General features: G+C 40.4%; 1 protein-coding gene across 1 annotated transcript; it reads right to left on the bottom strand.

Moving 5' to 3' along the window:
- Positions 1 to 4,527: 4,527 nt before the first annotated feature.
- Positions 4,528 to 12,974, bottom strand: LOC139450213 (signal peptidase complex subunit 3-like). The gene is made up of 5 exons (XM_071231886.1): positions 12,780 to 12,974; positions 12,549 to 12,622; positions 9,473 to 9,549; positions 7,784 to 7,899; positions 4,528 to 6,761 (listed from the first exon to the last, which is right to left on the bottom strand). Exons 1-5 carry the CDS (start codon positions 12,920 to 12,922, stop codon positions 6,632 to 6,634), a joined length of 540 nt encoding a protein of 179 aa, XP_071087987.1. The 5' UTR covers positions 12,923 to 12,974; the 3' UTR covers positions 4,528 to 6,631.
- Between the last annotated feature and the right edge of the window lie 46 nt (positions 12,975 to 13,020).

Raw genomic sequence — 13,020 nt, 5'->3', positions numbered from 1 at the left:
TGGGAGGTCTGGGACATGTTGATCTGTTGCATGGACTGTCTCCATGTAAGTTCGTACACAATATTTATCATAATATATTTAGGAGAACGTAAGAGTGATGTGAGTGACATGTCGATGCGATGTTGTGTTACTGAGTTTTACTTAGATCTGTGTACACTGAGAGAGTCTGACTTAGACCTGTTTCACACTGAGTGAATCTTGTTCAGATCTGTGTACGCCAATCAAGTCTTACTTAGATTCATGTACATAGTGTGTGACACTTAGATCTGCATACACTGAGAGAGTCTGACTTAGACCTGTTTCACACCAAGTGAATCTTGCTCAGATCTGTGTACACCAATCAAGTCTTACTTAGATCCATGTACATTGAGTAAGTTTCACTTAGATCTGTGTAAACTAAGAGGGTCTGACTAAGATCTGTTTCACTTTGTGTGAGTCATGCTTAGATTTTTGAGTGAATGACTGAGTGAGTGAATGATGTGCTTTGTTTGTTTGCCTTGAACCTATCAGTTCATCTGTTTTTTAGGTGATTCCATATTTTTAGATTTGCCTAAATGAGTGTTGAGTTTTGTACCAGTGTATTTTGTTTCGTATGCACATATTTATAGTCACAGTCACTACAGCACCAAGTGTCATTTCCATCTGACCAAACTTGTATTATTTGTAGGGCATTGATTTCTGAAGAACATTTAGTGATTTAACATGATGTAGAGAACCAGAAAGTGTGCAGGGGATTCACAGTCAGGGATAAGCAACATGATTGTCAATACAGAAAGCCTGGAGTGAAACAGAACCTGCCATCACCTCAAGCCATGAAGTGAGACAGGTGACATCGCCATCAGATCATGGCATGAAGTAAGACAGGTGACATCGCCATCAGATCATGGCATGAAGTAAGACAGGTGACATCGCCATCAGATCATGGCATGAAGTAAGACAGGTGACATCGCCATCAGATCATGAAGTAAGACAGGTGACATCGCCATCAGATCATGGCATGAAGTGAGACAGGTGACATCGCCATCAGATCATGGCATGAAGTAAAACAGGTGACATCGCCATCAGATCATGAAGTAAGACAGGTGACATCGCCATCAGATCATGACATGAAGTAAGACAGGTGACATCGCCATCAGATCATGGCATGAAGTAAGATAGGTGTCATCGCCATCAGATCATGGCATGAAGTAAGACCGGTGACATCCCCATTAGATCATGGCATGAAGTAAGATAGGTGTCATCGCCATCAGATCATGGCATGAAGTAAGACAGGTGACATCGCCATCAGATCATGGCATGAAGTAAGACAGGTGACATCGCCATCAGATCATGGCATGAAGTAAGACAGGTGACATCGCCATCAGATCATGGCATGAAGTAAGACAGGTGACATCGCCATCAGATCATGAAGTAAGACAGGTGACATCGCCATCAGATCATTGCATGATGTTGAATATCCAGGACAGACCTCTTGAGGTACTCATGTACTTGGATGCACAGAAGGAAGTCCTGCCCAGTCCAATGTACTGTTGTCCATATAAACTATGAAGAGATGTCCTTTGTTATTGCCTTGTTGTCACTGTCCAGACTTGGCTGATGACTGAAACAAGTATGGAATACAGTTTCTTGAATGTTGCTCCAATGTAGCAGAGGTAGTGTTTCGGGTGAGTTTTCAGTCTAAATGAACCAATTGGTTTGTCGTTACAAGTAGTTTTAACAACAACATGTTTTTATGTTCATGGTTGGTACCACTGCAGTGAATAAGCTGTGCAACAAATAACAGCTTATTGCAATCTTCAAACTTGTTCAGAGATTGAGTTTGTGGACAGTGATCCTCCATATGCTATTTCCTATTCAACTATTTCAAGACCTGATCATGTATTGATATGACACTGTGAATCTGCCTTTATAACTACAGTAAACTACAGTTATAATTAACACAAAGAAACCACTAATTTTAGTTTGTTATAACCGTAGTCTGTATATATGCATATATACAGCATACAGTATGCATATATACAGCATACCAACAGCAAATGGACGGGACCCAGAAAAGGTTTGTTGTAAGCGTGTTCGTTCTAAACGTAGTTTACTGTTCAAATATCAGTGAAAATGTCAAGGAAAGTGCCATGCTAATCCCCTCATGTTATGATTGTTTTTAAGTACTGTTCAACTTTTATGGAAATTGTCTGAGTGTCCAGATAATGTCAATGTGATTGATTGCTGAAAGATGTTGTCATGCAAGTAGTATTCAATATAATCATGGAAGTGCAACATTTCCAGCTTTAATGAAGGTAAACAGAAATGCATGTTTATTGTAGCTGTTAAAGGGCAAGTATACTGAAAAAAATTAGTTTGATTTTCCTAGACAAGTCAATTTCCAGGAGAGAAAACTTCAGAATATTCAGAGAAGGTATTTAGATGTCCATGAGAAAGTGCTGAAATGACTGACACACTGTTATCAGCTTCCAAAACAAAGCTAATAAGGGCGTGGCCCAAAGCAACAGATGCAGCGGTGCATGTTTTCATTGGCGTATATGTAGACTAGTTTGCTGTCTTCATCTATCTTGAGATTCTTAGCAGATGTACATATACTGTTTCTGCTATTCTGTTAATCCTACAAAAATAATAATATTGCAAACATGGTTGAATGTGTGAAACGTCCCCTTTGATCTTGACATTTTGAATTATTTAAATAACAATTAACAATCTGTAAGTAGTACTTTATGACTAACATCCTGTTCAGGTAGCATAAACAACCTGCTGGCCTCGGTCCTGTTCCACACAATGAATGCCTGTCAGGGCAGGTTCATCCTCTATGTAGGCAACCGAAGGATTCTTCAGTGTTGTTACTAATTAGTTGACACAAGTTGTTAACACAAGTTGTTAACACATTGATCAGACAAATGACCAGACAGATTAAGCCCTGCATTGCGATTACAAATTCGAGGTGGAAGCAGTCAAACTGATCAGGAACCCGTTTTAACTATTTCCGTTTTTTCAAACTGAATTTTGGTCAAGATTTTTGTGATGAAGTCTGCCCTGAAGTATTAAGATCTTTAAAATTGGTATGTTGAGTTTACTTGCCCCTTAATGCTCGGTGCTTTTATTTAATAGTGCAGTATTGCTTGAAAAGGTTGAGTTGTATGAGTTGTGTATAGGGTTGATACAGCAGTAGTCTGTTGGTGTCCTACACGGGAACACCGATGCAGAACGCTGATGTGGATATTTCTTCTGAATGTATATTAATCTGTGTTGCCTAGAAGCGTGTTATTTATTCCAGTGTAGCCATCAGTGAAATGATGCTTATTTTGTACACCAATCTGAACAAACAATATTATGTACAGTGTAAATTTGTTAATAGTTCCACACAACATGAGTGTTTGCCCCTCCTGTGGTATCTCTATAAACACTCAGTAACCTGACTTGATGGTAACTATGTACTGACTTGACGGTAACCCAGTACTGACTTGATGGTTACCTAGTACTGACTTGACGGTAACCCAGTACTGACTTGATGGTTACCTAGTACTGACTTGATGGTAACCCAGTACTGACTTGATGGTAACCCAGTACTGACTTGATGGTATTCTAGTACTGACTTGATGGTAACCCAGTACTGACTTCACGGTAACCAAATTCTGATTTGATGGTATTCTAGTAGTGACTTGATGGTAACTATGTACTGACTTCACGGTAACCCAGTACTGACTTGATGGTTACCCAGTATTGACTTGATGGTTACCTACTACTTCCAGGCAGTAGGTCATACTGTTGAGCCCTTTGCATTTGCTTAACCCTATTTGTATTATTCATCATTTTCTTCTTTGTAAACTGCTTTTATTTGAAACCACTGACTGAATGCAAGAGATTGCAACACATCACATTAGTTTGTACCCAATTACATATTCATTGTCTTGTCATTTCTTGAAAACTTTCAGTCACCATTATGTGGGGTTATTCAGTGTCTATAAAATGTCTACAAATCAAGACATCTTTGTTCTTTGTTGAATTCCCAAAAGATTGACAGTGTGAGTGAGAGAGAGGGGAGAGAAAAAGAAGAGAGAGAAAGAGAAGAGAGAGAAAGAAGAGAGAGAAAGAGAAAAAAGTTTGGAAATACTCAGTTGATTTTCATTGTTTTTTTCTGGTTCCATATAAACATTTACATTTAGACATTATTAGATGTGAGAGGTATGAGTGCCTATACCAGTGTCCCCTCACAAGATGTGACAGGTATGACTGGCTATACTCCCTATGACTGTTTGTGGACCAGACAATCTAGTGATGGATATCATGAACATCGATCCATGCAACTTGGATATGATGCCTTCACTACTAAAAGATATTCCCCAAAGTATTCATGATCCCTAATTTGTTTTGTTCAGTATATTTATTATGTTTAAATGCAGATTTTAAATTTCAAATAAATATTGGTACATTGGTTGAAACTCCATTGTAACTAAAAAGGTACAACAGAATGACCACAAAACAGAATAATTTCTTAAAATTTATTTTAAAGATCTTTTTCTTGTCAAAATGGGTTTTTTAATATAGAACTAATTACATGATATATACGCATTTCTTTAATTCTTACTTAAAAAATCACAGCTGTAACTGTAGCCCCCAAACAAAATTAATACACAACATTCACATCATGGATGGTGCTCAACGACCTCCATTATTCCACCAACAGTCAACACCAAGGCACTTTCAGCCACACCAACACCAGGTGTAGATGACCCACACACAGACACACAGACGGACACACACACACAGACACACATCGACACACACACACACACCGAAACACACACAGACACACACCGAAACAGACACACACACAGACAGACACACACACACACACACACACACACATTCCGACGTCACATACTTAGAACAATGATTGTAGCAACAAACAATGAACTTACATTCTTCATAAATACATGGTTCTAAATCCTAGTGTACATTAATAACGAAAGTCCCATTTACCCATTCCGCCAGGAGAATCTTGTGCTGGTCTGTCCCTGGTGTCTTGAATGCACAAGATGTTACCTGATAGATGCGCTCCAAATATCTGTCATTAAAACAATATCATCCTTAAATATTCTCTTTCACTCACCACAAACAAAGGTTTAACATCAATGGATCTTCAATCATCACAACGGTTTCATCGAGAGAATTAATAGACCGCACATACACACACTCTCCCTGCAAAGAAGTGATATACATATGTCATACAGTCACCAGCTACGCCTAACTAGGATGTACACAAGTGTTCACAATTAAGGAAGCAGTGGGGTCTTGAGGCTAGCTCCCATAGCAATGTAGAGCATTCCAATCTGGGGACCCCAGTGTATGTAACTTTTAAGCAGATATTAGTTCTCGCTACCTCTAAACAAAGACATCCCATTATGGATCACATCAGAACGACCTTTCTCTAATTTTGACCGACCAATGGAAAGATTGACAAAAAATCGACATTAGCCAATCAGAAGGCAGCTTTCTCGAGCTTAACAACACTAGTTTCAAACTGGCGACTACACTTCGAAAAATATTTTGACGTATTCTCGATTAAAAAAACTAAAACTGATAAGAAGAACACTCTGGAAAGGTCGTTTTGACGTGACCCTTAATGGGATGTCCTCAGATCTTTGTTTAGCAGTAGCGATTTGATTTTAATGACATTGGTAACTTTGAGTGTCAGTGTTGTGACACAAGACCTCGACATATAGGACTTAGCTGTGAACACTGGAACATATTCTCTACATTGTCTCAGAGATTTTTAAACACTAAAACAGACCAACATCATAAACACTGACGTACAAGAGTGATGGATCGAGATGAAAGTGAATCTGATGGACCATGATACACAGACAGTAGCTCGCAGTGATATTTGTTAAAAATGAACAGCTGTTTATTAATAGATTTCATAACTTATTCCTAGCTCAGTGTAACTTATTCTTTAGTCTACTGAACCTATTTCTACCTGAATGTAACTTATTCATAACTGAACATAACCTACTCTTAACTGAACCTATTTCTAACTGGCTTTAACATATTCCTAACTGGATTTAACATATTCCTCACTCGACATAACATATTCCTAACTGGACGTAACCTACATGTATTTCTAAATGGATTTAATATATTCCTAACTGGACATAACATATTCCTAACTGGATGTAACCTATTTCTAACTGGATTTAACATATTCCTCACTGGACGTAACATATTTATAACTGAACGTCACTTATTTGAAACTGAAACTTGAAGACCTGCTCAACTTGTTTCCTTGTCTTACAGATTTAATGTTCCCTGTTTTCCTTAAAGGTTAACTTTCAAAACATAAACCCTCAAATTCCCCAAAACACAACATTTCAAAAATACAAATTCGAAACAAACCAAAGCATTTAAAAAAGAAATTTACTTTACAAAATTTATGTCCGACTCAAAACTAAACTGGTCGTCCGACTCAAAACTAAACTGGTCAGCTGTTATCTGGGTGAGCAATTATCAACAAATAAACAGGAGAAACTGTGAAAAGTATGACCAAGTACAGTAATGATGAAGTAATGAAGCAGTACAGAACAACTCCTCGCTTCCTACAGGTGTGAGCTGGTGGGAGTCGGGGCTAGAAGCGGCCTGCACTGTACTGGTCAGGGAAGGTAAAGGAATGGCTGCCGTCTCCCATCACCTTGGGCAGGGTCCCAGCATTGGGAATCACGTTCCAGGATAACGTCATGGTCACATTCTTGTTGCCCCTGGCGACGAAATGCATAAAATGACTCCTAGCTAATCATGTGAGAACTGACTTTACAGCAAGGTCACGATATCATATGTATCACGGCTTCATGGGAGACGATATGATACATATCATGATACACATACTTACTATTGACGACCGCCACCATGGCCTAGTGAACAGAGCATCTGCCCAAAGAGCAGAAGGTTGAGGGTTCGATCTCTGGCTGTTTCATGCCAAAAGACATTAAAAATGGTACTTGTTATCCTGCCTGGTGCTCGGCATCAAGGGGATACAACAAGGATTGGTCGGCTTGGAGTCGGTAAACTAGGTCTGAGTGAGGTATCCATGTTAAACTGGCATTGTATCTCAGTGGGCTAGCATTATAAAAGCAGCATTAGTCCAAACTAGTACCAGCAGCCACAGAAACACACATGTGCATGCACATCACTACATAAGAGCAACAATCTTGAACGAATGTTAAACCCCTTCTTACCTCACCTTACCACTAACTATTAACACAATAGACCAGGACCCACTTGCACAAAGCGATCTTAGCACTACAACTATTGTAAGCCTATGTTAAAGCATGGGAGTTACGATTATCTTTGCGCTAAGATCGCTTTGTGCAAGTGGGTCCAGGAGTTTGTCAGTGGGGCATATCCCTACAGCTTTATGGCAAATTATTTCATTGTGTGTCACATAAGAGAGAGCACACAGTGATGCCGTAGACCTATGAGCGTTGTTAAGGTTTAGACAAACCAAAAATCAGGGTAGATTTGGGATTCAAACTGAAGAACATTGGATTCCACACTCCAGATTTCAGTTGACAACAATTATCGAGTGATGACCAGTGATTGATATCATGAGCAACATTACATGCTGTTGTGGGTCAATGACAGGCAATCAATCATTATCAAGTCATTCTGTCAGTTCTTACAACAAATATAGATTACTGTGGACTCATTCTAACCCAGAGACCCATGAAGTGCTTAATGTGTAGATGAGACTTGGTTTAGCTGGGAAGTGATGACAACTTACTTCAGCCCATTGCCATAGTCCCAGAAGTAGTATTTGGTGTTGGAACTCTTCAAGTCGATGATGGCATTGTCTCCGCGCTGGATAATCTTGTCCCACAGCACGACCTGATTCAGCTTCTGCACACACAAAGATGACATTGTCAACACATCCTATACACAGGATCCCATATGTTGTGTTGGCTTGGTTTTTTTTAAATGGCCCCACAACTTGTCAACTAGAGAGAACTCTGCATAATGAACCAAGCAGAGAAGTAATGAACAAAACTAACATTTTCAAAACTGATTAAATCTTAACATCACCAGCACTAGTTAAAGACTATCCTTCTAAAGACCAACAAGATAAAGTGAGCGAGTGAGTGAGTATGGTTTTACGCCGCTTTTAGCAATATTCCAACAATATCATGGCGGGGGACACCAGAAATGGGATTCACACATTGTACCCATGTCGGGAATCGAACCTGGGTCTTCGGCATGACAAGCGAACGCTTTAACCACTAGGCTACCCGACTGTCCCAACAAGATAAAGTAAAATGATGCATGTGATAGCGAGGACTGGAAATGAAACAACAGGGGATGGAAACTGAATACTGCCATATCTATGGACGGCCATTTGGCTATGACTACACATAGTTGACCTTTATTTCAATTGATGTGTTTTACTGAATGACCATGCATACGTATCATGTTTCAGGGTACAAGTGACATTAAAACAGATCCAAAGATTAAGAATTTACCTTACGCTGTTTTGCGACTCACCACAACCCCTGCTGGCCTTGCATACCATCCTACTTGACTGTGCAAGACTTTTAGACCCTGGAACCCTTGCAACGTGCCATGCCATGTGCCAAATTTATGTTATTATTCTTCAGTGTCTGCTATTGTGTGTTTAACTATTATGTATAATAAGTGGGTAGGATAGAATAAATGTAGTTCATGTGTCCTATAACATACCCAAGCCATGACGTGCTTAACTGATTGGCCAAGCTAACCCTCTTAGTTAAACCCTTTGTCTCACTACATGTACTGCAAACACTCAGCATCCCACAGATGAAATCCTTACCTTGTCTGCTTGCATCCCACAGATGAAATCCTTACCTTGTCTGCTTGCATCCCACAGATGAAATCCTTACCTTGTCTGCATGCATCCCACAGATGAAATCCTTACCTTGTCTGCTTGCATCCCACAGATGAAATCTTTACCTTGTCTGCTTGCATCCCACAGATGAAATCCTTACCTTGTCTGCTTGCATCCCACAGATGAAATCCTTACCTTGTCTACATGCATCCCACAGATGAAATCCTTACCTTGTCTGCTTGCATCCCACAGATGAAATCCTTACCTTGTCTGCTTGCATCCCACAGATGAAATCCTTACCTTGTCTACTTGCATCCCACAGATGAAATCCTTACCTTGTCTACATGCATCCCACAGATGAAATCCTTACCTTTTCTGCATGCATCCCACAGATGAAATCCTTACCTTGTCTGCTTGCATCCCACAGATGAACTCCTTACCTTGTCTACTTGCATCCCACAGATGAAATCCTTACCTTGTCTGCTTGCATCCCACAGATGAACTCCTTACCTTGTCTACTTGCTGACAGGGTGAACCGGGTTGGTAATGTGGACAAATGCCATCACAGGACTCAGACATCTTATAGCTACTGCACCATCATTTTACTTCACTTACGTAATCTGGTGTTTGGTATTCAGCTGTGAGGTATAGGAACAGCTGTTTGACATTCCAGTTGAACAGAGGCTGGAGATGTGAGACAGTTAAGGGCAAGTGATTACAATTCTTCAGCATGGACAATCTTAATAATATCATAACTTTTTTTCTTCTGAACACACAATGCCATTTAGAAAGTGGTCAAAAGTAACAAATGTTATATTTGGGATAACACTCTCTTGGTAAAGTACAGATTCTCGTACTTTTTTGGGTAGAGTCCTGTGGGGGATTCGAACCCACCCTGCCGGAATAAGGCACCTAATCGCCAGCACATAAAGTCAGCGATCTAAACTACCAGTTGTCAGACTTTCATCTTTCATTTTGAGGAAGCCTCGGTAGCTGAGTGGGTTAGATCGCTGACTTTGTCTGCTGGCGATTAGGTGCCTGACTCTAGCGGAATCCCGCACGGGACACAACCCAAGTATGAGAATCTGAACTTTACCAAGAGAGTGTTATCCCAAATATAACATTTGTTACTTTTCTTCTGATGGGGTCATTTCATATCTTGGTAGTTTTGTGGCCCAGTAATTTTGCAACCTTGTAGTCCATTATCCCTTTGGTCATTATCTAACTAGGTTGCTTAGCATAAAGTTCGAAAATAGGGTACTGGACGATACATATAGTTAGGGACATGTTCAATTTTGGAGCACCTTTAGAATACAGTACCACAACTTCTTGTGAGGACGATCTCTGCCGTAGGTGACTTGTCTCAAAGACAAGCAACCAGTTTTTGTGAGAATCTGTCGGATGCGAACTCACGGCCGACAGCTAACCCACTGAGCTACATCCACACTGTGAAACAAAGTGAAAATTTACCTAGTCATGCCTATGACATTACGGAACTGAACGAAAAGGGTCGAGTAGGTGACGGACACTTAAGAAGGTTACGAGTAGGCATGGTGTCTCGTGACTTTAGTCTACTGACACTTACGAATGATCCCGATGCCATTTGGCACACTCGCCCCATTCCGTAATCTACATGATACCGAGTGGTGAGGAATGAGCAGATATGGCACGAACTGAAAACAGCTCCAGGCGTCAGACGTTGAGGTGAGGTGAAATGGGGTTTAACGTCGCGTCCAAGATTATTGCACTTATATAGCGATGTGCATGTACATGTGTGTGTTTGTGTGGCTGCTTGTACTAGTCCGGACTGATGCCGATTAATAGTGCTAGCTCACTCAGATATCATGCCGCAGTTTAACATGAATACCCCACTCAGACACAGTATACTGACTCCGAGCCGACCAGTCCTTGTTTTAGCCCCTTAATGCCGAGCGTCAGACAGGGTAACAACAAGTACCATCTTTTAACGTCTTTTGGTATGACGCAGCCGGGGATCGAACCCCGGACCTTCCGCTCTCCGGGCGTCAGACGTTGAACTCGCGAGTACGCATGAATGGGGTGAGGTGAAATTGGGTTTAATGTCGCGTCCAAGATTATTGCACTTATATCGCGATGTGCATGCACGTGTGTGTGTATGTGTGTCTGCTTGTACTAGTCCGGACTGATGCCGATTTATACTGCTAGCTCACTGAGATACCATGCACTCAGACACAGTATACTGTCTCCGAGCCGACCAGTCCTTGTTTTAGCCCCTTAATGCCGAGTGCCAGACAGGGTAACAACACGTACCGCATTTTAACGTCTTTAGGTATGACGTGGCCGGGGATCGAACACCGGACCTTCCGCCCTCCGGGGGGACGCGTACGCATGAATGATATAGTATTTAATAATTCACTTTTTGTGACAGAAAAGTGTGGTAGGGAACACTGTAAGGATGATGTGGATAATAGTAAGGAACGAGGGAGGCATGAGCATGGCTAGTGACGACACAAAGGTGAGTTCGCTTTTGAATCAGTACTGAAAATAATGTAGCAGGTAAAAGTGGCTTGTGTGAATGTTCTAGGACAGTTTCCAGTAGCCAAAATAGTCCAAACAAAACCATTGCATCCTTTATACTATACGTATTTGTGTGAAGAATATTAGGAGCCTCTATAGAATCTAAAAGGCCACTATACAAGTACCTAACCCTAATGATTGTAAAGGGGTCATTGATCGTAAAGGGGATCCAAGGGCTAAGGATAGAGTTCAGGGTTATCTAATAGCCACTAAACGGGAACCTAACCCTAATGATCGTAAAGGGGTGATTGATCGTAAAGGGGATCCAAGGGCTAAGGATAGAGTTCGGGGTAACCTACCCTAACACTGGTGACATTTGGATGTGTTCAGCTAAATCCCCAATAAACTGCATTCTTGTGCATAATAATGAAAATTAATGAACCAGAAAAATAACATATGTACATTAGTTCCCATTTATAACCATTTTAATTTTTATCTACTTGAATTACGAGAAATACGGAATAAAAACATATATAAAAAATAAAACAGCTTTCATAATCTAGCGCTTGTTCTAAAATGCGCCGCTGCAGGCTATATTTAGTAAACAAATATTCAAAACTCTCAACACTGCTGGGAGTATTCAATGACATTGCGTGTAGAGATGATAGATCACTGGGAGGAGCTTATGCACACTCAATGACTCCTGACGTCACAGGGCATTGTTTCGCCGGTGTGACTGGCAACAAAATACTACAAATTACTTCATAGGGTATTGTCATGTGTTTGAAAAGTTTGTGGTACTGTATTCTAAAGGTAGGCCACAATGAATGTAGACTTGGCTATTTAGTAGAATATACCAAGTGGTTCACATAAACATCATAATAGTAACGTCAAACATATGCAAAAAAAGAAACAGTGCCTATCATATGTGGAAATATTGAACTTGGCTCCAAACTTATTAATACCATATGTTACGTTAAACTACTCAGATGGATTCCAGTCTTTTACATATATACTAGCGTTAAATTTAATCATATAAATTAGCACACACACACACACCAACCCCGCCCCCCACGCACACACATCACACATAAGGTTGTTGTCCAAATTGTTTTTTCATGCATCGTCTCAAAATGTTAGGTACAGTATATTTTTCCGTGTAAAGACTTTCAACGGCAAAAGCGCAAAAGGATATCAGCTTGCAGGTCGAAGGTAACGAATCCAAGATCACTCTTTTCCCTATCGGCTGAGTAGTCGGGGACGTTCTTGCTGAAAGTAAAGAAAACGAATTTGATGGGCAATGGTCTAATAAAAGAAATCAAGAAATAATCTGAAAAACTCTACAAATTTATACATTATGACCAATGCTTAAAAGACACGTCAGTGTGCCGGCTGGGCAAAACATATGGTAACAGGCTTCACTCACACAGACACTTTTCCTGCAGATACGGTCAGCGGTTGTTTATGGAGATTAAACGCTGTTGTGAGAAAACAACAAAATGTCAAAGCTGCCATTACACTAAGTGTAAAGGCAAATATGGTGTTCAATCTTGACAGAAATGTGTTCATTTTCGCCGACAACTTCCAGACAAAACTATGAAACCGGAAACAGGTGCCTTGACCGAGTTCTCTCCCTTTGGTAATACTATCAATAAACTCCTTGCAGC

Source organism: Haliotis cracherodii, unplaced genomic scaffold, assembly GCF_022045235.1.
Source record: "Haliotis cracherodii isolate W230 unplaced genomic scaffold, xgHalCrac1.p SCAF_8, whole genome shotgun sequence".
NCBI lineage: Eukaryota > Metazoa > Mollusca > Gastropoda > Lepetellida > Haliotidae > Haliotis > Haliotis cracherodii.
Note: the sequence above shows the minus strand (reverse complement) of the source record. Positions and strands in the feature narration are given on the sequence as shown.